At 42.1% G+C, this 23,141-nt stretch overlaps 1 protein-coding gene, 1 long non-coding RNA gene and 1 pseudogene across 16 annotated transcripts in view; 1 reads left to right on the top strand and 2 right to left on the bottom strand.

Moving 5' to 3' along the window:
- The window catches only part of CPEB3 (cytoplasmic polyadenylation element binding protein 3), a 276,322-nt gene that overhangs the window by 115,998 nt on the left and 137,183 nt on the right, over nt 1-23,141 (bottom strand). For all 15 annotated transcript variants that reach the window (XM_051823381.2, XM_051823386.2, XM_051823389.2 and 12 more), the window contains one exon: nt 21,831-21,920. In XM_051823381.2, the coding sequence (XP_051679341.2) occupies nt 21,831-21,920 (90 nt within the window). The remainder of the gene's footprint in view (nt 1-21,830; nt 21,921-23,141) is intronic.
- Nucleotides 14,339-14,439, bottom strand: LOC127484322 (U6 spliceosomal RNA; annotated as a pseudogene).
- LOC138845341 (uncharacterized) overlaps nt 17,344-23,141 on the top strand; it is a 41,244-nt gene continuing 35,446 nt past the window's right edge. The window contains exon 1 of the long non-coding RNA XR_011382369.1: nt 17,344-17,428. This is a non-coding gene — a long non-coding RNA (uncharacterized lncRNA). The remainder of the gene's footprint in view (nt 17,429-23,141) is intronic.

Here is a 23,141-nt window from a genome sequence, read left to right as displayed (position 1 = left end):
TTTAGGGCAAAAGGGAAAATAAGATATTCATACCATCTTTATTCTTTCACATGTAAGTCAGTATTTGTGAAAGGAGAAATAGGTACTTTTTCTTTTTTAAAAGCCACCGCTTTCTATTTATTCATTTATTTGAGAGTTAGAGTTACAGACAGAGAGAGGGAGAGATACAGACATCCGCTGGTTCACTCTCCAAACAGCCACAACAGCCAAAGCTGGGTCAATCTGAACCCAGGAGCTTCTTCAAGGTCTCCCACGTGGGTGCAGGGGCCCAAGCACTTGGGCCATCTTTTACTGCTTTTCCAGGCCATAGCAGAGAGCTAGATAAGAAGAGGGGCAGCCAGGACACGAACCAGCACCCACAAAGGATGCTGGCACTGCAGGCGGAGGTTTAGCCTACTATGCCACAGTGCTGGCCTCAAAAGGTACTTTTGCAATGAGGAATCCAGTGGACAAAAACTTACTCAAATGACTAAACTTAACACAAACAGTAAAGGAAAGCTAACAATTTATTCCCCTGTATTACTTCCTTCTCAGTTCAGGATATCATTTATGTATAATTTTTGCTAACAACATTTAATCTGACTCTCATAATGAGAAAACAATCATAAAATTCCAAATTAAGGAGTAGTCTATTATATAGCAACTGACATAGATACTTCAATAATATAAAATACAAAAAAAAAAAGCCTAGGGAACTATTAAAGTAGCTTAAAAAGATGTAATCATGAAATGCAAGGCTAGGGATCAGTGTTGTGGCACAGTGGGTTAAGCTGACTTGCAATGCCAGCACCTCATATCAGAGTGCTGGTTCAAGACCTGGCTCCTCTGCTTCTGATCCAGCTTTCTGTTAATGTGCCTGGGAAGGCAGCAGTAGATGACCCAGGATCTTGGGGCCCTGCTGCCTATATGAGAGACCTAGATGGAGTTCCTGGCTCCTGGTTTCAGCCTGATCCAGTTCTGGATGCTGCAGTCTCTTGGGGCATGAACCAACAGACTGAAGATGTCTCTCTTTCTCTGTCACTCTGCCTTTCAAATAAGTAAATCTTAAAAAAAAATAATAATAAATACAAGGATAGATTTTGGTTCTTAGGATAAAAAATACAAAAACAAAGAGCTATAAAGAACATTACTGGAACAACCTAGGTATTTCTTGTTCTCAGGAGACTTACACTGACATATTAGGAGTGAGATATCTTGATATCTACAAAAAATTTTTTTTTTTTTTTTTTTTTTTTTTTACAGACAGAGTGGACAGTGAGAGAGAGAGACAGAGAGAAAGGTCTTCCTTCTGCCGTTGGTTCACCCTCCAATGGCCGCCACAGCCGGCGCGCTGCGGCCGGCGCACCACGCTGATCCAAAGGCAAGAGCCAGGTGCTTCTCCTGGTCTCCTATGGGATGCAGGGCCCAAGCACTTGGGCCATCCTCCACTGCACTCCCTAGCCATAGCAGAGAGCTGGGGCAACTGGGACAGAATCCGGCGCCCTGACTGGGACTAGAACCCAGTGTGCTGGCGCCGCTAGGCGGAGGATTAGCCTATTGAGCCGTGGCACCAGCCTACAATTCACTCTTAAATGGGACATTACAGGGGGAAATATATGCACAAAAAGGTACTTTAGTAAGTCTCTGGAAAAGTGAATTGAAAGTAAGATTGGGGTGGGCATTTGGCCTAGTAGTTAACATGCCAATTAAGATGCTTGCAGTCCTTACTGTAGGGCCTGGAATCAACTCCCAGCTCTAGTTCTCAACTCCAGTTTCTTACCAGTGCAGACCCTAGGATGCAGCAGGTGATCACTCAAATTTCTTGGGCCCCTGCCATCCATGTGAAAGACCTGAACTGAGTTCTAGCTCCTAACTATGGCTCTGGCTATTTCAGATGGTTGGAGAATGAACCAGCCAGATAGGAACTCTCTCTGTTTTTTTCCCCTCTTACCTCCATCTCTCAAGTCAAATACAAAACATTGAAATCCATACATAGTTTTTTTTGTAATACATATTTTCCATGGACTGTTAAAAGAGTCTTTATATATGCACCTCTATCTAGAGAGGAGGGACAGAGAGGAAAGCAAACATGGCAAAATGTTAACAACTGGTGAATCTAGAAGGAAATTATATATACATGTCCATAGTACTATCCTTATAAGTTTTTGTAGGTTTAGAATTTTTCAAAATAAAAGTATGTGAAAAAAAATTCTACATGACAAAGTCTTTTTAGAGAAGATAGTAACATATTCTCCCATTTCTATATAGGGGTGTGTGAGACTGAAAAGACCTAACAAGTCTAAAAAATATCAATGAATGGGACAAGCACTGTGGCACAGCAGATAAGTCTGCCATCTGCAGCACTAGCATCCCATATGGGTACCGGTTTGAATCCTGACTGCTCCACTTCTGATCCACCTCTCTGCTAATGTACCTGGGAAAGCAGTGGAAGATGGCTGATGGACTTGGGCCCTGCAACCACATGGGAGACCAGTAAGAAGCTCCTAGCTCCTGACTTCAGATCAGCCCAGCTCTGGCCATTGCAGCCATCTGGGAGTGAACCAACAGATGGAAGATCTGTCTCTCTCTGTCTCTCACTGCAACTGTGCCTTTCAAACAAATAAATAAATCTTAAAAAAAAACTTTTTTAAAAATCAATGAACACTATTAGTGAATTATATGTTCCAAGTGAGTACAAATAGGAAGGCAATCTCAGATTGTGAAGCTGTGCCCTGAAAACCATGCTGCATTCATGAAAACGGTGGCAGACCATGGGATGTCTGGTTTCTGATTGAGATCAGCCCTACATAGAAGGATCTGAAGCCTGAACAGATAGAGAGCTCTCACTGCTGACAAAATCCAGGCTTCCTAATTACCAGTGACCTTCTTAGAAGAGAATTGAAGGGCACTTCTCTAGCCAGAGTTGCCTCAGATCAGACTTTTTTTGGCACAGGCAGTCTGTTCCAAACATTCTCTCTGACCTTGTCTCTCAGGTCAGGAGACTTACCTGGTTTGCCATAGGAGATTTGCATTTGGATTCAGCTAAAAAGCACGTAGGAGGTACAAGGCATGATGCTGGGCACTGAAGCTACAAAAATGAGTAAGCCAAGGAAGAATCTTGCTCTGGAAAACCCAGTATGTAAATAAATGACTAATAAAAAAGATGAGAAGTGCTGTGTTGGAGATATGTCTTGCAAGACACTAATGAGAAGCAAATTTGTCCAAACATCAAGGAAAACCATAGAGCAAAGGTCATATCTGAGCAAAAGGATGATTATTTTTCCAGAAAGTAAAGGCATTCCAAATTCAGGATCAAACACAGGCCAAAGCATGGAAAGACCAATGGCTTGACTCACTTGGAGAACAGTGATCAGAATGCATTCAGTACAAGTATCAAGTTGGGGGTAAATGAAGCAGCCCATCAATCCCGTCAGCTGCCTGGAGAGCACTCTAGGTTTCTGAACTGGATCCCTTATTCATTTTCCTCTTGGATGAGAATCCCAGATTTCAAATATCTACTGAACACCTATTACACTTACTATGTACTCTGTCAATGGATGTGAATAAATCCTTGTTAAAGAATTTATACGCCACTCCAGGAAAGTCATGAGGAACAGCACACAGAGAACTCTAAGAACAATGCATTAAGGATCCTAAGAAATGTTTCTTAAAACATATTTTAAAAAGTAGGGCTTCAAAGAGTGAAAAACCACTTACAGTGAAGAAGATATAGATGAGAGCAATCAGGTCACATAAAGGTCAGACCTCGGTACTATGACAGGTGAAAATGAGAGGATATTTCAAGGGAAGAAATTAGCCTAAGTTAAAATGTAGAGATGGCCCACAGACAGATGCTGCCCAAGTTCATGGATTCCTTTTCCCTTTGGGTTAAGAACCAAATATATTTCTTTGACTATATTTACTACATAGGGCTGAGACTCAAATTCTTGGGTTTCGGCCTTGTGCGTATTTTCTGTTAAACTAAGTAACTGCTTCGATGTGGGTTTGTTGCTTGGTGGACAGGGTTGGGGGTTTTGGGGAGTGGACAAGAAAGCACCTTGACTGAGTAGAATCACCTCAAAGTTGAAAACTGGCAATCTACCTTCTGTGTTCCTGGTGAACTCATGCAGCACAGGTGATCTGAAGAACTGGGCTTAAAATCTGTTTTGTTTACATAAACACACACTCCCTATATAAAGAGGTCGTTGTGAAGTCTGCCAATCTGTCAGTTCTGGTCACAGTCTATTCTAACAAGCACCTGACTAGGGAAACTGACCAGACCTGGGGGTGTGGGAGGAAACTGGTTAAACTAGTTGGGCAATATTATTATTAGTGAGCATTACATTTTCAGCAGGTAGTGGGATGCTAATATTTAACAACTAATAAGCCTAAGTACTGTGTTGGTGATTATGCACAATGTCTCACATAATCCTCTTATTAGCCCAATAAGTACTATTAACTCAGATGAGTAAAAAGAGGCTCACAGATTAAATTATTTGCTCAATGTCATACCCCTAATAATTGTTGGTGTCCACAAACTTAGCTACTCCCCACTGTTTGTTAATCTCCCTCACTCGGCATTAGAAACTGGCAAATTCTGTTTTTCTTAATATTTTAAAACATTTATTTGTTTTCATTATATTTGAAAGGCAGTGATACAAAGGAGGAGGAAAGGGAGTGAGAGAGGGAGAGAGAAAAAGATTGAGATATTTTCCAACTACTGGTTCACTCTGCAAATGCTCATAATAGCCTAGGCCAATGCCAGGATGCCAGAAATTCAATCTGGGTCTCACACATGGGTGTGGCAAGGATCCAAGTACTTGAGTCATCACGGGTTGGAATAAGAAGCAGAGTCAGGACCCAAACTCAGGCACTCCGGTATGGTATATGGGCATCCCAGGTGGCTTCTTAACCCCTTAACCAAACACTTACCCTAGAATCTGTTTCAACTCAGACATTTGCCTGCAGGTAAGTAAAACTTTAGTCTGGTCCTGCTGGTATATTGCCTGAGATTTGACAACCTAATTTCTTTTCTTCTCTGGACTGTAACACTCATTGATCACTTCAGTGCTGTTGTTGATCAGTTCTTGATGCTTTTTTCTGTGTTACTGTTTCCACAAGACTTAGAGAATCCATTCTATTGTGAAAGACAACCCAGGTATTCGTTCTCAATTTTCAAAAATTTTCACTGGGTTCTCCGGTGAAAGCTTCCTATTTCTAACTCTTTCAAGTAACATATTTTCTCTTGGTTTCACTTGGTCATAGTTTCAGCCATATCCAAATCCCACCAGCAAGTCCCAATCCAAGGCACACCTGCTTCTAGAACACTCTCTCTGCCGCAGCACTCCAGACTCAATCGCCTATTTCAGCTCCTGAAATCACTACCTTCCAAAGTCCTCATCAGGAGGGGTGATGACGTCTCCGAACAAAACAAGCATTTGCTCCTTCCTAGCACCTCTGCCTGGGCACAGCACAATATGCACTGCTGGACCTTGTACAAGCTGTTTCTGTGGTTTATGTCACTTCTCAAGTTTTGTCCTGTGGCCTAAATATTCCCAATGCCTTCTCCTTTCTGTATGGTTCCTCAAACTAGAAATGCTTTGGAAGCAAAGACTAACTTTATAGTTCATCTTCAATACGATACAGAAGAGACAGGTATTTAATAAAGCATACCAGGCTTTTGAAAGCAAAAATAGATGTTGTTCCATTTGTCAAAAAAAGAACAAAACAAAAAATCTACCTTTGCTACGAGGCAGTGCAGTTTTCATAATAAAATTCTTTCTGGGGAAAAAAATCACAACCAAATAAAATATCACAATATAGAATTCATAAGTGCCGGTGCCGCGGCTCACTAGGCTAATCCTTCGCCTTGCGGCACTGGCACACCGGGTTCTAGTCCCAGTCGGGGTGCCGGATTCTGTCCCGGTTGCCCCTCTTCCAGGCCAGCTCTCTGCTATGGCTAGGGAGTGCAGTGGAGGATGGCCCAAGTGCTTGGGCCCTGCACCGGCATGGGAGACCAGGATAAGCACCTGGCTCCTGCCTTTGGATCAGCGTGGTATGCCGGCCGCAGCGCGCTGGCCACAGCGGCCATTGGAGGGTGAACCAACAGCAAAGGAAGACCTTTCTCTCTCTCTCTCTCACTGTCCACTCTGCCTGTCAAAAAAAAAAAAAAAAAAAAAAAAAGAATCCATAAGTAATCAGAGTGTGAATATTATGAGCCAAGACTTACTTTAAAAAAAAAAAAAAGGCAGAATAACACTCAAAAGATTACAAACTGCAAAAGGTTAAATATAACCTAAAATCTCTTGGCTTTCCAACTTGATTAGTTTATGTAACGCAGAAGGTGAAAAAACTTGGAATTTGGGCCTAAAACAACACTGACTTATTTCCATCCAAGTTATACTACAGGGGAAAAAATATGAAGCCTAAAAACTTTCCTTCTCAAAGACAGCTTTAGACAAGTTGAAGGAAAAAGAAACAAATGCTGCACTCTAGCTCGCTATAGCTATACAGTGATGTTTTTGCTCATTTTATAGTCCTCTTCTTGTCTCTCAAAAAACAGACAGACTGGAAGTCTGCTTGACTCAAACTCTGAATTCCATGTGACCTGGCTTATGCCAGGTTAAAAAACCATGTTGGTATTCTACAAACTTCTACAACTGCATGACCTTCATCACAAGGACTGGCAGGCAAGCCAGACTGGCCAGTGCAGAGGAAACAGGGTCACTAGTAGAAAGAGTCATTGTATTACACACACTTTTCTGAAGGTGGGTGGGAATTGGTGTGTAAAACCTGGGTCATGCTTGCACAGAGCGTTATGCCCATTACTATTCCTCCTCATCTGCTGTGGACCTGAAGCTATGCCTCTAGACTGCCAAAGCTAACACTGGCTGCTCAAGTACGCTGAGAATGACACTCTCCCTCACCACACTGTCAGAATCACTGACTTCTGAACAGTTTCAGAGCGAGCCACATGGCCAGTCTCCTAATATCTATAGCTAGCCTCTGTCTTTGCTTTCATCTGAGGAGCCCCTAACAAAAGTGGTAGAACAGCTACGCACATTTCCCAAGAATGCTAGCTCCTTCCCCTGGCCCTACAGCCTCTGTCCCACCATGAGAAGTTAGACTAGCTTATAGCAGGAGTTGTAGCTGCTCAGTGCAAGATTCAAGGTGTTCACAGACATTTTTAGGTAGCTCCAGGGACAGCAACTTTAGACATGGGATGTTCTCCCAGTAGGCAGTGAAGAAGATTATCCTAAAAAAAATACCTATCATCAAGTTTGTTGAGCCCAGCTTATATTCTGAGCTGCCACATTCAGCACTTCCTGCTCAAAGAAGCAAAACTAAACTTTTCTTTTACGGAACAGTCAATGATTCTAGGATCCAATCATTAGGATGACCCAAGTTTCAGCTATGCATTGAAAGATGAACTGGGGTGGGGAGGGTGGAGCTATGGTGCAGTGGGGTAAGCCACTGTCTATAATGCTGGCATTCCCTATGGGTGCCAGTTTGAGTCCAGGCTCCTTCAATTTCCATTCAGCTCCCTACAAATGCACCTGGGAAAGCAGCAGAAGATGGTCCAAGCACCTGGGCTTCTGCATTCTTGTGAGAGATGTAGATAAAGCTCATGACTCCTTGCTTCGTCCTGGCCCAGCCCTAGCTGTTGCAGCCATTTGGGGAATGAACCAGTGGATGGAAGATCTCCATCTCTCATCTCTCTCTCTCTAACTGTGCCTTTCAAATAAATAATTAAATATTTTAAAAAATAAATCAACAAAAGACGAACTGGGGGCTGGCATTGTAGTGCAGTCAGTAAAGCCACCACCTGCGACACTAGCATCCCATATGGGTGCCAGTTGTGTCCCAGTTACTCCCCTTGTGATCCAGCTCCCTGCTAAAAGCCTGGGAAAGGCACCAGAAGATGGCCCCAGTGCTTAGGCCCCTTCCAACCATGTGGGAGACCTGGAAGAAGCTCCTGGTTCCTGACTTTGGCCTGGCCCAGCCCCAGCCGATGCAGCCATATGGGGAGTGAACCAGCAGATGGTTTTGTCTCTTCTTCTCTCTCTGTAATCCTTTCAAATAAAATAAAATAAAATCTTAAAAAATAAAAGATAAACTGAGCCAGTCAGATTCTCTTTCACTGGATTTCAATTAGAAACACAGAAATAATTTGAGCTGATTCATAACGGTTGATACAAATAGAGAGTTTATAGTTTTCACTATTTTCTTTTTTTTTTTTTTTTTTTTTTGTGACAGGCAGAGTGGACAGTAAGAGAGAGAGACAGAGAGAAAGGTCTTCCTTTTGCCGTTGGTTCACCCTCCAATGGCCGCCGCGGCTGGCGCGCTGCGGCCGGCGCACCGCGCTGATCCGATGGCAGGAGCCAGGAGCCAGGTGCTTTTCCTGGTCTCCCATGGGGTGCAGGGCCCAAGCACCTGGGCCATCCTCCACTGCACTCCCTGGCCACAGCAGAGGGCTGGCCTGGAAGAGGGGCAACCGGGACAGAATCCGGCGCCCCGACCGGGACTAGAACCTGGTGTGCCGGCGCCGCTAGGCGGAGGATTAGCCTAGTGAGCCGCGGCGCCGGCCGTTTTTCACTATTTTCTTAATTAATTATTTATTTATTTGAAAGGCAGAGAGAGAGAGAGAGGAGAGAGAGAGAGATTCTCCACCTGCTGGTTCACTCCCCAGATGGCCCCAATGGCTGGAACTGGGCTAATTCAAAGTCAGGAGCCCGGAGCCCCTTCTGGGTCTCCCATGAGAGTGCAGGGGCCCAAAGACCTGGGCCATCTTCCACTGCTTTCCCAGGCCACAGCAGAGAGCTGGATTGGAAGTGGAGCAGCCAGGACTCGAACCGGTGTCCACATGGGATGCCGGCACCACAGGCAGCGGCCTCACCCACTACACCACAGTGCCAGCCCCTGTAGTTTTCACTATTGCCTCCCATTCCTCAGTACATCCTCCAGGACAGCTGGTTCCATCACAGTTTCTGTTCTTGGGCTTCTCTTATCACTCACTTCCCAAGTTTGAGGTAACACAAGAGCACCTCTGATCCCTGTAGTGAAAGGACTCAATTACAAAGACATTCACCCAAGTCCAGGAATGGTATGGCATCACCCAGGAGACAGCACTGCATCATTAAGCTATGGCTAAAGGGTAGGTCAGATTTACATTCCTGACCTAACCCACCTCTTTGGAAACACCCTTGCTGTATGAGCATCACAATGAGAATACAAGGACTTGGGGAAATGCCAAGGTCCATTTTTGTTTTCAAATAGCTGTGAAAATGTTCCTTAGGTCATATAGCTTAAGTTGTTAACTTTTATACAAAATTCAGCCTTGCAAATGACAATGCAATTTATCAGATTATACAGTTTACACTTGTCTTCCTTTCTCACAAATAACACATATCAGTATAACAAATAGAAATCACCCCTTTGTTAATCATCAGGTAAAACAGTATTAAATTATTGGTCTGTCAGGTTCAAGTCTATCTAATAAAAGTTGCATGCTTTTATAAAAAGACTCTTCACTTCTATGAATTTCAGTTTAAAATGAAGACTGAGGTCTGGAGCTGTGATGGAGCAGGTAAGGCCACCACCTTCAGCACCAGTATCCCATATGGGAGCCAGTTTGCATCCCAGCTGTTCCACTTCAATCCAGCTCCCTGCAAATGCACCTGGGAAAGCAGTGGAAGATGGCCCAAGTGCTTGGGCCCCTGAACCCACATGAGTTCTAGAAGAAGCTCCTGGTTTCTGGCTTCAGTCTGGCCCAGCCCTGGCCATTGGGGCCATTTGGGGAGTGAACTAGCAATGGAAGACTTCTGTCTCTGCCTCTCTTCCTCTCTGTAACTCTTTCAAATAAATAAATAAATCTTAAAAAATAAAAAAGATTGAGCTAGAATGAGATTATTTCTAAAGAACTTTCCAGCTCTAAAATTTAGTGGGTTCTACTCTCTGAGCAAGTAGTGAGCTCATCATTTGCAAAGACACAACTCATCCATTTAATAAATATCTGAAGGCCATTGAGCCAACTATGCAAGGTAATCGGTGTATCGCAATTAACTAAACATAAAAAAACACCCTACTCTCATAAAACTTACATTGTAATCTAGAGAACAATCAGAAAATTACATATAAGTCATTCAGGTTGTGGTAAACACTTTTAAAGAACAATAAAATGGAGGTAAAAAAGAATTAAAATGAAGGTAAGAAGGATAGAAAAAAGAGGGTAGAGGGCCTGCTATTTTACACAAAGCCAAGAAAGATTTTTACTAAGCCAACATTTGAGCAGAGATCTAAAGGAAATGAGGGAGCACCCCATGCAGGAATCTAGGGGAAGAGGGCTTTAGGCTAAATGAAGTACTATGTCCCTGAGAGGGATTAGCTGTCTTGTTCAACAAATACCAAACAACTCAGTATGGCCAGAGTAAGTAAGAGAGAGGATGATTAGAGACAATGTTAGAAGGGGTAAGAGACAGAGATGATATTAGAAAACACCCAAGATTCAACAGATGAGACCTGAGAGAAAAATATTAAATGATTCAAGTACAAGATATGTATCACTAGGGTCCTTGGCTTCTGCAGCAGTTCATTCTGTATCAAACACTAGAACAAAAAAGCTATCTTTGGCCGGTGCCGTGGCTCAACAGGCTAATCCTCCGCCTGCAGCGCTGGCACACCGGGTTCTAGTCCCGGTCGGGGCACCGGTTCTGTCCCGGTTGCTCCTCTTCCAGTCCAGCTCTCTGCTGTGGCCCAGGAGTGCAGTGGAGGATGGCCCAAGTGCTTGGGCCCTGCACCCGCATAGGAGACCAGGAGAAGTACCTGTCTCCTGGCTTCAGATCAGCGCAGTGCACCGGCTGCAGCACACCGGCCACAGCATCCATTGGGGGGTGAACCAACGGAAATGGAAGGCCTTTCTGTCTGTCTGTCTCTCTATTTCTCACTGTCCACTCTGCCTGTCAAAAAAAAAACAAAAACAAACAAAACAAAACAAAAAAAAGCTATCTTCACAACTGCTATGTGCCATTTATCTGATTTAGAACTAAGCAAAAAGCTTGCTGCAGATATTCAAATTAGCATAAACTGCATAAACAAAAATTTCCCTGGAAGGCCATGTGATACCAAATCCAGAGCCTTAACACTCTCATTTAACTGTGGGTAAATAAGCTTCTCTAAATTTAGCCTAAAGAAAATAATCTGAAACAAAAGGCAATTACATGCATTTTGGGACAGTTAAGACACCTCTTGGGATATCTCCATCCCATACTAGGGTACCTGGGTTCAAGTCCATGCTCTGCTTCTGATAAAGCTTCTTGCTAATGCACACCCTAAGAGGCAGTAGGTGATGGCTCAAGTACTTGGATCCCTGATACCCACATGGGAAACCGAGATGGAGTTTGTGGCTCCTGGTTTCCAATTAGCCCCAACCCCGCTGCTGTATTTGGGAAGTGAACCAGCAGATAGAAGATGTCTCTGTCTCTATCACTCTGTCTGTGTTTGTGTATTTTAGAGGCCACATACAAGTCTGTATTAACAGAAGCATTATTTCTGGATCAGAAGAGGAGCAGCCAGGACATGAACCGATGCCCATATGGAATGCCGATGCCGCAGGTGGAGGCTTAGCCTACTATGCCACAGAGCCAGTCACTCAGAAGCATTATCTCTAAAAGTTTAAATGACATCAAGCAAGCAAATCATGGTGCTACAATAGTTTAAGCCTCTTTGAAAATATGACAGGAGTAAATATAAATGAGAATATAAAATATAATATGAATATAAAACTACATTTTTGCTATTATTACAATCTCTGCCCACCCCACAAATTTATGTATATATGTACATGAGTATACTGGAAGGAAACAGAAAAATGAAAATGGTTTTTTCTGTGGGGGTGGTGGAATTATTCTTATTGTTTATAAAATAACACTTTTGTTCAATAAAAACCAAATTGCTTTGTTCTCACTCTACTGCATTATTACAATAGTAAGACTTAGAATTAGGATAACAACAAAAACTGGGATCAGGGATTTGACAAGAGGGCCACACTGCTCTATTTCATGGAGGTGTTCTCAATAGTCCTGCAATATCAGAGGGTGCTGATATTCTTTCTTGAAGCTTCTTTCCTTAATCTCCACAGTCACACACACTTTTGGTCCTTCACTCATCCACATCTCCACCATCATGTCTTCTTCCTCCTACTTCCGAGCACAACTTATGGTTATCTGTTTTTCATTTTTGTCTTCCTGTTCTCTATAAAGAAACCTCTCAAGAGATGTGTATCTCTAGCTCCAGCCTCTGCTCACAAACTCTCTGACTATAATTTCAGCTGTCATTAGGCATTTCCTCTCAGGTCAGAGATGAGGATATACCAAAAGTACGTAAAATCATCACTGCGATGTGGCAAGATTCTCCATTCATTGGAAGGAATTTTAGCACAACTGTATCATCAAATCTGCTCCATCACTAAGAATCACTAGTTCCTTTCTCCCCCAATTCCAGTAATATCTCCCTGACAGTATCCTAGATATTTGTAGTCATCATTACTTCTTACAAGAAGGATTACAGGGGCCAGCGCTGCGGCATAGTGGGTAAAGCTGCCGCCTACAGTGCTGGCATCCCACACGGGCACAGGTTCAAGTCCTGACTGCTCCACTTCCAATCCAGCTCTCTGCTATAGCCTGGGAAAGCAGTAGAAGATGGCCCAAGTCCTTGGGCCCCTGCACCCACATGGGAGACCTGGAAGAAGCTCCTGGCTCCTGGCTTCGGATCGGTATAGCTCCTGCAGTAGTGGCCATCTGGAGAGTGAACCAGTGGATGGTTCGTTTGTTCTCTCTCTTTCTCTCTCTCTCTCTCTGCCTCTCTGTAATTCCGCCTTTTAAATAAATAGATAAATCTTGAAAGAAAAAAAAAACATTGATTACAGAAGTCTCCCAAATAGTTTTTCTGATGCTGGCTATAAAAATCAAAACCAACTTAAAAAACGTAAAAATCCAACCTCTTTTTTTGCTAAGGGGGAAAAAAACTGCAAGACTTCAATGATACCTGGATGCTACGCAAAGTATTCCATGTACAATTTCTTATTTAATCCTCATAATAAATAGCACATAGACATTACCATTATACTCATTTTACAGACTAAAAAATAGAGACTCAAGAAGATTAATAATCAGCACAAGGATACAGAGGTGACCAGTACTGAACAGGAATCCAGTTCAGAACGGCTTACTCCAGACTTTGTATTCTTGATCACTGGTTACTCAGGTCAAGTCTTAGGCCTGGAAGTCAGGCTCCCACATAACCCAGACTTAATTAAAGCCTGCCTTGAACATGTCTTTTTCTATGCTATCCTTACTCCTGAATCAGAATAGTAGAATGTAATGTTTTAGAACCTCAGGTTTTGAGGTCAGCCTATTCAGGCCCAAACTGTAGTCATACAGTGAACTTGGACAAATTATTGTCTTCTAAACCTATTTCTACTTCTATAAAATTATAACAAAAGGGTGCCTATCTTGGGGAACTGGGATGATAAAATGAGATCAAGCACAGAAAATAGTAACCCACTGCCTAGCTTACTGCAAGCCCTCAGTAAACCGTAGCCACCCTAATTATGGTGATTCTATTCCCTATCTCCTGCATTGTCTGCCTATTCTTTTCCTATGTAGCTTATAAGATAAAACTTTACATAGCCCAAAGTAACCTATTCCTCTTATGGATGGCTAAAATATTTTTGCTGACTTGCCATTGACCATAAGTTGATCTGTATTTTAACAAAAATAATCATTTATAATTCTTAGTTTATGCAGGGACTGTGTTAAGCAATCCACATGAATGCATTCATTTTAACCCCACAACCTTATGAAGTAGGCACTAATACCATCCCTCCTTCTAGGTAATGAAAGCAACATAGTTGTCAAACAACCTACCTAAGATCATACAACTAACAGGTGCAAAGGCCCAAAGCGTATGGCTTCAGAATCTGTGCTCTTTACCTTTACTTAATGTTTCCCATTTATATCTGCATGTCTCCTCCGGCCAAATGCCGTCCTCTTAAAAACAAGAACAGCATCTTTCCCAGATCCCCCACAAGGTCAAACACAGAGTCTTCTATAGATAAAGGTGCAACAAATATTGGATGAATTGATATTTCCAATGTTGCATGATTATTTGCACCAGACTCATTGTTTCCCACTTATTCTGTTCTCTCACCATCTGTTTTCTGTAACTACCTGCATGCAAGCTATTATAAACAGTGATATTGATCAGTATTCCATATGAATCACAGTACAGCGTGAGATTTGGTTCATGCCCTAATATTTGGGAGACTCTGTCTTCTCGGGATTTACATTTTTTTTTTCTTTTTTTAAGTATGGAACCCTTCACAAATTTGCATGTCATCCTTGCACAGGGGCCATGCTAATCTCTTTATTCCAATTTTAGCATATACGCTGCATATGCGAGCATGGTACTTAAAATTTCAACTCTGCTATTTTAGAATTAAAAATCATGTGAATGTAATATCAGGAAACTTTTTCTCAATATTAAAATATCAAATATATTAAATATTAAAATGTATTATATAAAAATACATATATATTAATTTGAGAGGGAGAGTGAAAACATTCCCATATTTCTCCAAGTACCCACAACAGCTGGAGCTGAGCCAGGCTGAAGCCACTGAGCCCAAAATACAAACCAGGTCTTCCATGTGAGTGGCAGGGACCCAATCACTTCAGCCATCACTGCTGCCTCCTGTGGTCTGCACTAGCAGGAAGCTGGAATCAAGACTGGAGGAGAAAACCAAGCCCAAGGACTCTGATGTCCTAATAGGGCTCTTTTTTTTTTTAAGATTTATTTATTCTTAAATATTCTTATTCTTAAATATTCTTATTCAAAAGGCAGAGTAGCACAAAGAAAGAGAGACAGAAATAAAGACAGATTTTTTCCAATAGCTGGGGCCAGGCCAGGCAGAAGCCAAGAGCTAGGAACTCCATCCAGGTCTCCCACATTGGTGGCAGGAACTCAAGTACTTGAACCATCAAGGCTGCTCCTTAGGTGCATTAGCAGTGAGCTCAATCAGAAGTAGAATGATGGGGCTGACGCCATGGTGGAGTAGGTTAATCCTCTGCCTTCGGCACTGGCATCCCATATGGGCGAGTTTGAGTCCTGGCTGCTCCTCTTCCAATCCAGCTCTCTGCTGTGGCCTGGGAAAGCAGTAGAAGATGACCCACGTCTTTGGGCCCCTGCACTCACATGGGAGACTGGGAAGAAGCACCTGGCTCCTGGCTTCAGATTGGCCCAGCTCCGGCTGTTGCAGCCATTTGGGGAGTGAACCAACAGAAGGAACACCTTTTTCTCTGTCTCTCCCTCTCACTGTCTGTAACTCTACCTCTCAAATAAATAAATAAAATCTTAGAAAAATAAAAAGTAGAGTGATACAGATGTGGGGGCAGCTTAACCCACTGAGCTGCAATACCCCCCCATGGAGGGAGAGGTGTCTTGATTGCTTGGCCAGATGCCTGACCCTCCTCAAAATTTTGTCTAGACTTCAATCTCTTCTTATCATTAAGAACTAAAGGCAGAAAACACACAGCAAGACTGCTTCATTTTTATCAACAGCAAGTTAAAGTATTTTAAACTCATATTTATATTTGACCTGACTCCCAAATTCTCTTCACCTCAAAGACAAATGCTACACAATGTCTTTATGTCTATGCTCTCTGAGGGCCTATACCAATTTAGAGGAAAAACAAAACAAAAATATACTTCTTGAAGGCACTTCATTTTGCATTACCTTCTCCTATTCCTAACCTTCTAACCACACATATTTTATTTCTTCAAAGGCACTAAGGTCCTTTTCACATTAAGTTCTTCCTTTGAGACAGTCTTCTGTTTAGAACTTGCTTCCCTGAACTTTCTAGCTAACCTGTCAATTTTCAGGTCTGCTTAAATGCCATTTTTTTTCCCAGAAAAGTTCTTTCAATATTTATGATCTAAATCAATGTTCCCTTTTTAGAATCTCTGATGCACTCTTTATTTTTCCTTCAGGGAACTTATATTTAGTAATCATGATTATTTTTGTGACTATTGAATCAATTTCTTATTTCCCCCACAGTACTATGAGTGTGGGAGGCCCTGGACTAAATCATGAAGACCCACACTCTGACTTTCATGCCTTTCTATGCCTTCCATGTTCTCAGTGGTACTGTAGAGAACACCACATATTCACTTGCTAGTGGTGCACAGATAAAGCAATCCAGGGTACTGGGCATACCCTCAAATGCTTCAGTGGCTCGTGTGATGATAAGAGCCCAGACTGCATCACTCCACACTCTGAGGATCATGAACACTCAGGGGGACAGTGTACATGAACACTGTTTCTCTACCTCGGTTTTAAACTCTCCTCAATCCACTGAAAATGTCAAGGCTTTACAGACCCTATTTCAAATCTGCCCTATAAAACCTGCTGGATGAATGGATGATTCTGTATTTTTCATTAGACATACACTTTCTGAGAGAAAGACTGAGGAGATCAATAGTGGAGAGTTCATGTTTTCCTCTCTACTTACACATAAACTTAAAATGCACAGATTGTATCTAATGGCCAACCTGAGGTGGTCTAAGACAAGCACAACATCAAGTGGGGGCATCGTTAAGATGGCATTGAACAGGCTGAGTTGAACAGCTCAGATGTTCCTAACATGCTAACTGATGGGCATGCATCCTCAAAGTTACTTCAACCTTGCAGTAACACCAAATTTCTTTAGGTTCCCCCAAAATAGGTCAACCTTCAGACTTTTGCCGAGAGCAAAATACAACAGGAGCCAATAGTCTAATAATTATTTCTCCTCCCTGACCTCAATCACCAGAAAGGCATCTGCTCTCGGAGGATGCAAGCCTGAGGACCAGAATCAGGAGACCAGATTCTCTTTCCAGCCTGGTCTCACTGCTTCATCTCCACATTTACCTTCAGCTATAAAATTAGGGCACCAGCACTAATGTACTATAATTCTATGTTGTCCCATGGTTTTAAAGGAATCTTACCAAAATCCATGGAGGTTGTAGGACCACTAAACTCTGTATTACTCAGACTAACCCTAACATTCTGTGTCAGCAACAAATTTAAACAGAATATTGTAAAAGTGACATACATATAGAGAAGGCAGACAGGAAGAACACTGACCCAGAAACCCTTAGATATACTGTATGACTGAGAGAACAAAAATACTCAGCTTAGAAAAGAAAAATCCATAGTCTTTTAAGTACCAAGGGATAGATGTCATAATGATGACTCATTCTGTTTTTCTTTATAGGACTCCATTGACCAATGAGTGAAGACTTCAGGGAAGAAGGTGATACAACAGAATAAAGAAATCTAATAACCAACTTGGTCTGCAAATACACGACTTCCTCTGAAATAAACTGCTTCCCTTGTCATCGCCTGTCTGAGAAGGTAAATAAGGATGGAAGCTCGCTCACTCACTGTCTTTTCTTCCCTTTCTGTCGCTCTGCCTTTCAAATAAATAAAACATTTTATTTTTTTTTTAAGATTATTTATCTGAAATGCAGTGGGAGGGAGGGAGGGAGGGAGAGAGAGTGAGAGAGAAAGAGGAAGGAGGGAGGGAGGGAGGGAGGGAGGGAGGGAGGGAGGGAGGGAGGGAGGGGGAATCGATCCTCCAGGCCAGCGCTGCTGATGGACGCTTAAACTTCTATACCACAGTGCTGGCCTCAATAAAAAAATTTTTTAAAAAGCTACTTTAGAGCAGGAGGCAACAAATTTTTATACATAATGGGATTTGTGTGTTACATATAATCCCTTAAAAGTCCAAAAGGCACCCAAGCTTTAAGGCTATTCAAAAACAGCTGGTATGCTGACCTTTCTTCTAGAAGTACATTACCCAATAGAAATGAGTCACATATGTCATTTAAAATTTTTCCAGTATCTATATTTAAAAAGGTAAAAGGAGATAGGTGAAGTTAATTTTAATATATTCACTTAATCCAATATATCCAAGAAGTTATTATTTAGAGTTAGACAGAGAGAGAGAGAGAGAGAGAGAGAGAAAGATCTTCCCTCCATTGGTTCACCCCCCAAATGGTTGCCACGGCCGGCGCTGCGTCGATCCGAAGACAAGAGCCAGGTGCTTCCTCTGGTCTCCCATGCACATGCAAGGTCCAAGCACTTGGGCCATCCTCCACTGCCTTCCTGGGCCACAGCAGAGAGCTAGACTGGAAGAGGAGCAACTGGGACAGAATCTGGCACCCCAACCGGGATTACAACCCAGGGTTCCGGTGCCGCAGGCAGAGGATTAGCCTGGTGAGCCACAGCACCGGCCCCAAGAAGTTATTTTAACATGTAAACAAAATTACTTGTAAGATCTTCAATGTTTTTAAAACACTAAGTCTTTGAATTCCAGTCTAAATTTTACACTTACATTATCTCAATTTAAACTATCACATTTCATGTGCTCATGTATGTGTCCAGCACTCTCCACTGAGAAACAGAAGAGACAATATTCCTTCCAATATTTCATGATTGAAATCAATGAGTCAATCCATGAACTAGCTAGTAAACAGTATGGAGATGGCTGGCAAGCTACTTGGAAAAAATAACGCTGAATCCTTTCTTGCATCTTACTGCAATATAAATTCCAGAATGAAACAAGATGTCAGTGTAAAAAGTAAAATAATAAAAGCAATTTAGAAGAACATTTTCTTATTGTCTTGAAGTTGGAAAAACCCTTTAAAGTATATCACAAAAATTCAAAAACAAAGACTGGTAAATTTGCTTTCTTAAGGTTTAGTGCTGGCAGGTGGAGGGCAGTGTTTAGCCTAGTGGATAAGACGCCCATGTCGGGGTGCTGCAGTGCAGCAATTTAAGCCGCCACTTTGGATGCCTACGTCCCATATCGGAGCACTGAATTTAGTCCCAACTGCTCTACTTTGAATCCAGCTCCCTGCTTAAACTCCTAGGAAGCAGGGGATGATGTACAAGTACTTAAGTGCCAGACAACCAACTAGGAGACCCAGATGGAATCCCTGGCTCCTGGCCTCAGCCAGGCTGAGTCCCAGATGTTGTGGGTGCTGATCACTTTTTCTGTCTCTCCTTCTGTCTCTGTCACTCTGCCTTTCAAATAAATCTTTTAGAAACAAGATGCCCATGTTCCATATGCAAGTATCTGGGTTCAATAATTGGCTCTAGCTCCTAACTCCAATTTCCTGCTAACACAGGCCCTGGGAAGCAGGAATTGGGTTCAGGCAATTGGGTCCCTGCTACCCACATGGAATAAGTTCTGGCTTCATAGCCCTGATTTGGCCCAGCCCAGTCTTCAGAGTGTACCATTTATAGAATATCTGTACCAGTCATGACTGTCTCTGTCTCTCTGCCTGTCAAATAAGTAAATAAATAATTTAAAAACATTAAACAGGGTTGAAGTGAAATGACAAACATGAAAAAATATTTCAAATACAGCTTAGAGAGTTTTAAAAACTCTTGACACAAAAAGGAGCTCTTGCAAAAACATAAATACTCAATAATAAATAAGACAGACATAAAGTTAGCAAGATAAGACCAGTAAAGAGAAAAGAAAAAACAAAAGTATTATACTGGGGGCCAGCACGGTGGCATAGTGGGTAAAGCCTTCACCTGCAGTGTCAGCACCCTACATGGGTACAGCTTCGAGTCCCAGCTGCTCCACTGCTGATCCAGCTCTCTGCTATGGCCTGGAAAAGCAGTATAAAATGGCCCAAGTCCTTGGGCCCCTGCACTCTGGTGGGAAACCCAGAGGAATCTCCTGGCTCCTGGCTTTGGATTGGCCCAATTCCAGCTCTTGTGGCCATTTGGGGAGTGAATCAGCAGATGGAGGACCTCTCTCTCTCTCTCTCTGCCTCTCTGTTAACTCTGCCTTCCAAATAAATAAATAAAAATCTTTTTTTAAAAAAAAGTATTATATTGGAGCCAGTGCCATGGCTCACTTGGTTAATCCTCCGCCTGCGGTGCCAGCATCCTTTATGGGCGCCGGGTTCTAGTCCCGGCTGCTCTTCTTCCAGTCCAGCTCTCTGCTGTGGCCCGGGAAGGCAGTGGAGGATGGCCCAAGTGCTTGGGCCCCTGCACCCACATGGGAGACCAGGAGGAAGCACCTGGCTCCTGGCTTCGGATCGGCACAGCGCTGGCCATGGTGGCCATTTGAGGAGTGAACCAATGGAAGGAAGACTTTTCTCTCTGTCTCTCTCTCTCACTGTCTATAACTCTACCTGCCATTTTAAAAAAAAAAAAGTATTATATTAACCATTCCATTGGCAAGGATCGAAAAAGACCCATTTTTCTAGCCTCTCAACAAAATTGGTGATACTGATGGGAACATTAATGTATGAATATTCTTAGGGGCAGCTTGGCAGTATGCATAAACATGTAATCCCACTTTAAAAAAACTGCCTTCAGAGGTAATTACAAAAGGGCAAAAAGATGCAGGCATAAGGATATTCAGGGAAGCATGATTTTTTAAAATTTTTATTTATTTTATTTATTTGACAGGTAGAGTTACAGACAGTGAGGGAGAGAGACAGAGAGAAAGGTCTTCCTTCCGTTGGTTCACTCCTCAAATGGCCACCATGGCTGGCACTGCGCCAATCCGAAGCCAGGAGCCAGGTGCTTCCTCCTGGTCTCCCATGTGGGTGCAGGGGCCCAAGAACTTGGGCCATCCTCCACTGCCTTCCCAGGCCACAGCAGAGAGCTGGACTGGAAAAGGAGCAGCCAGGACTAGAACCTAGCGCCCATAAGGGATGCCGGCGCCACAGGCGGAGGATTAACCAAGTGAGCCATGGCACCAGCCCCAGGGAAGCATGATTTACGAGAGAAAATAAGTGGAAGCAACTTAAATGCCTCCAATAAACTTGATTACATAACCATAAGGTTAATAAGGGTAAGGTACGTTTGTTATAAGAAGATGGTTAATGCTGCTGGAGGGAAATGTAATTTATAAAACAGAATGTAGGGGCTGGTGCCGTGGCACAGTGGGTTAAAGCCCCAGCCTGAAGTGCCAGCATCTCATATGGTTGCCGGTTCTTGTTCCAGCTGCTTCTCTTTTGATCCAGCTCTCTGCTATGGCTTGGGAAAGCAGCAGCAGATCACACAAGTCCTTGGGCCCCTGCACCCACGTGGGAAACCCAGAAGAAGCTCCTGGCTCCTGACTTCAGATCTGCTCAGCTCCGGCCATTGTGGTCATTTGGAGAGTGAACCAGGGAATGGAAGATCTCTCTTTCTCTCTCTCTGTCACTTCCTCTCTCTGTAACTCCGTCTTCCAAATAGATAAAAATAAATCTTTAAAAAAAAAAAAAAAAGACAGAATGTATAGAGTGATCCCACTTGGTTAAGCAGGTTAAGTCAACTTAAGATACAGAGGTGAATAAAGGTAATTTCATGCAATGTCATTCTATAACTACTATGTTTTCCATTTTTGAGCTTTATAAGGCTCATAAAACCACAGGATTACGGAATACAAATAAAATTTGACCATAATCTTTCCCTTTACTATTGCTCACATTCCTCCACATCTTTTCTCCCAGAATAACGAAAAGTTAGCAGGATGCTCCTCCAAACAGAGTCATGTTCCCCCAAACAGACTCACGGGACCTCATTGCCGAAAAAGAAGATGCCATGAAACAATCAGTGTGCTCCTGGGGAGCAGAGTCTCCAAGTGAAATCAAAATACACAAAAGGATGATTAATGTTAAAATGTTTTCCTAATTAGGGAACAAAAAGTCAACAACTATTTCAAGAGTTAAAAGGCTGGCTTTTATTGAACTGTCATGCTACCCCCCAATATGCAGCAGTGGAGACATGTTCAGTGCATTACCTTTAGGAGGAAAATACGATTTGCTTTCAGCTTTGTGAGGCCAGTCCACCACGAGAGGTCCAAACCTGCGAAAGCTGGCAGTGATCTCATCTGCAAAACAGAGAAGGGATCGTAGCAAAAGCGAAAAAATTATGCAGTCAGAATAGCACAAAACATGTCTTTTTATTAAAAAAAAAAAGAGGTTTGAGGACTATTCCTAAAGTATTTTTACAGATGTCAAATCCACTAAGTGAAATGCCATTGATTTTGTGGACATTTGGTTACTTACTTTTAACCACGCAAAGTATGTTTCTAACTAACTATAATTCATTTCCCCTTACTAACAATAAACTTGATGTCAAGAATTTGGGAGAAAAAAATCTGATATTAGCTAAGGTGACCACTATGCCAAGTAAAATCCGAGTCTAAAAACAGAAATGCTCTGATTTTTTAAAAAGACAAAGGTACAGGAATATATTTAAAATATACTTTCATGAGTATGAAACCTCTGGTTATTTTAGAAACACAATTCTTTTGATGAGAGGAAGGGATAATAAGCAGGTAATTCTATTTGGTGATACGAAAAAGTTAAAAGCCAATGATCACTTTACTACCTACATGCTACACATCTGGGAAAGAATATTTACAAAAAATTACAGCTCAATAAATTTATTTTCTCCTTCTGGCTTTGACTCAAAGGAAGATATAACCTGGTTCCTACCAAGATTTAAATTGCCACTCTCGAGCCCATCAAAAAATTTGTTTCAAAGGAAATCTGATAGGTAAGATTAACATGAATATGAGAATGGTTTGGAGGAAAATGGGCTTCCAGCTACATACATCATAGTAACTCTAAAATAAAACAACTTTCAGAAACTTTTCTTGTCTCATCATAAAGAAAAGAAACTCATGATAAATTAAAGAGGTATCATAGCTAGGATAATACTAGTTGAACAAGTCTTTTTTGAAAATATTTTTTAGCAGAATTAAAGTCCACTGGAATTAGAATTCTTTTTCCTGAACTTTATCACAATTGCATTTCATTCATTTATTAAACAAATATTTACTGATATCCTAATATCCTACCAGGTGCTAAAATGAACATTTTTACTGACTTTAAGTCAAAATTCACTTTTAGATGGTAGTTAACTCCAAAATATTAAGAAAATTATAATTTGTCTTTATTCTTTTTTTTTTAAAGATTTATTTATTCATTTGAAAGGCAGAATTACAGAGAGGTAGAGAGAGAGAGACAAAGAGAGAGAGAGAGATCTTCCATCTGATGGTTCACTTCCCAGATGGCTGCAATAACCAGAGCTGTGCCAATCTGAA

Source organism: Oryctolagus cuniculus, chromosome 15 (assembly GCF_964237555.1).
Source record: "Oryctolagus cuniculus chromosome 15, mOryCun1.1, whole genome shotgun sequence".
Lineage (NCBI taxonomy): Eukaryota > Metazoa > Chordata > Mammalia > Lagomorpha > Leporidae > Oryctolagus > Oryctolagus cuniculus.
The sequence above is the reverse complement of the archived record's forward strand: the minus strand, read 5'-3'. Positions and strand labels throughout refer to the sequence as shown.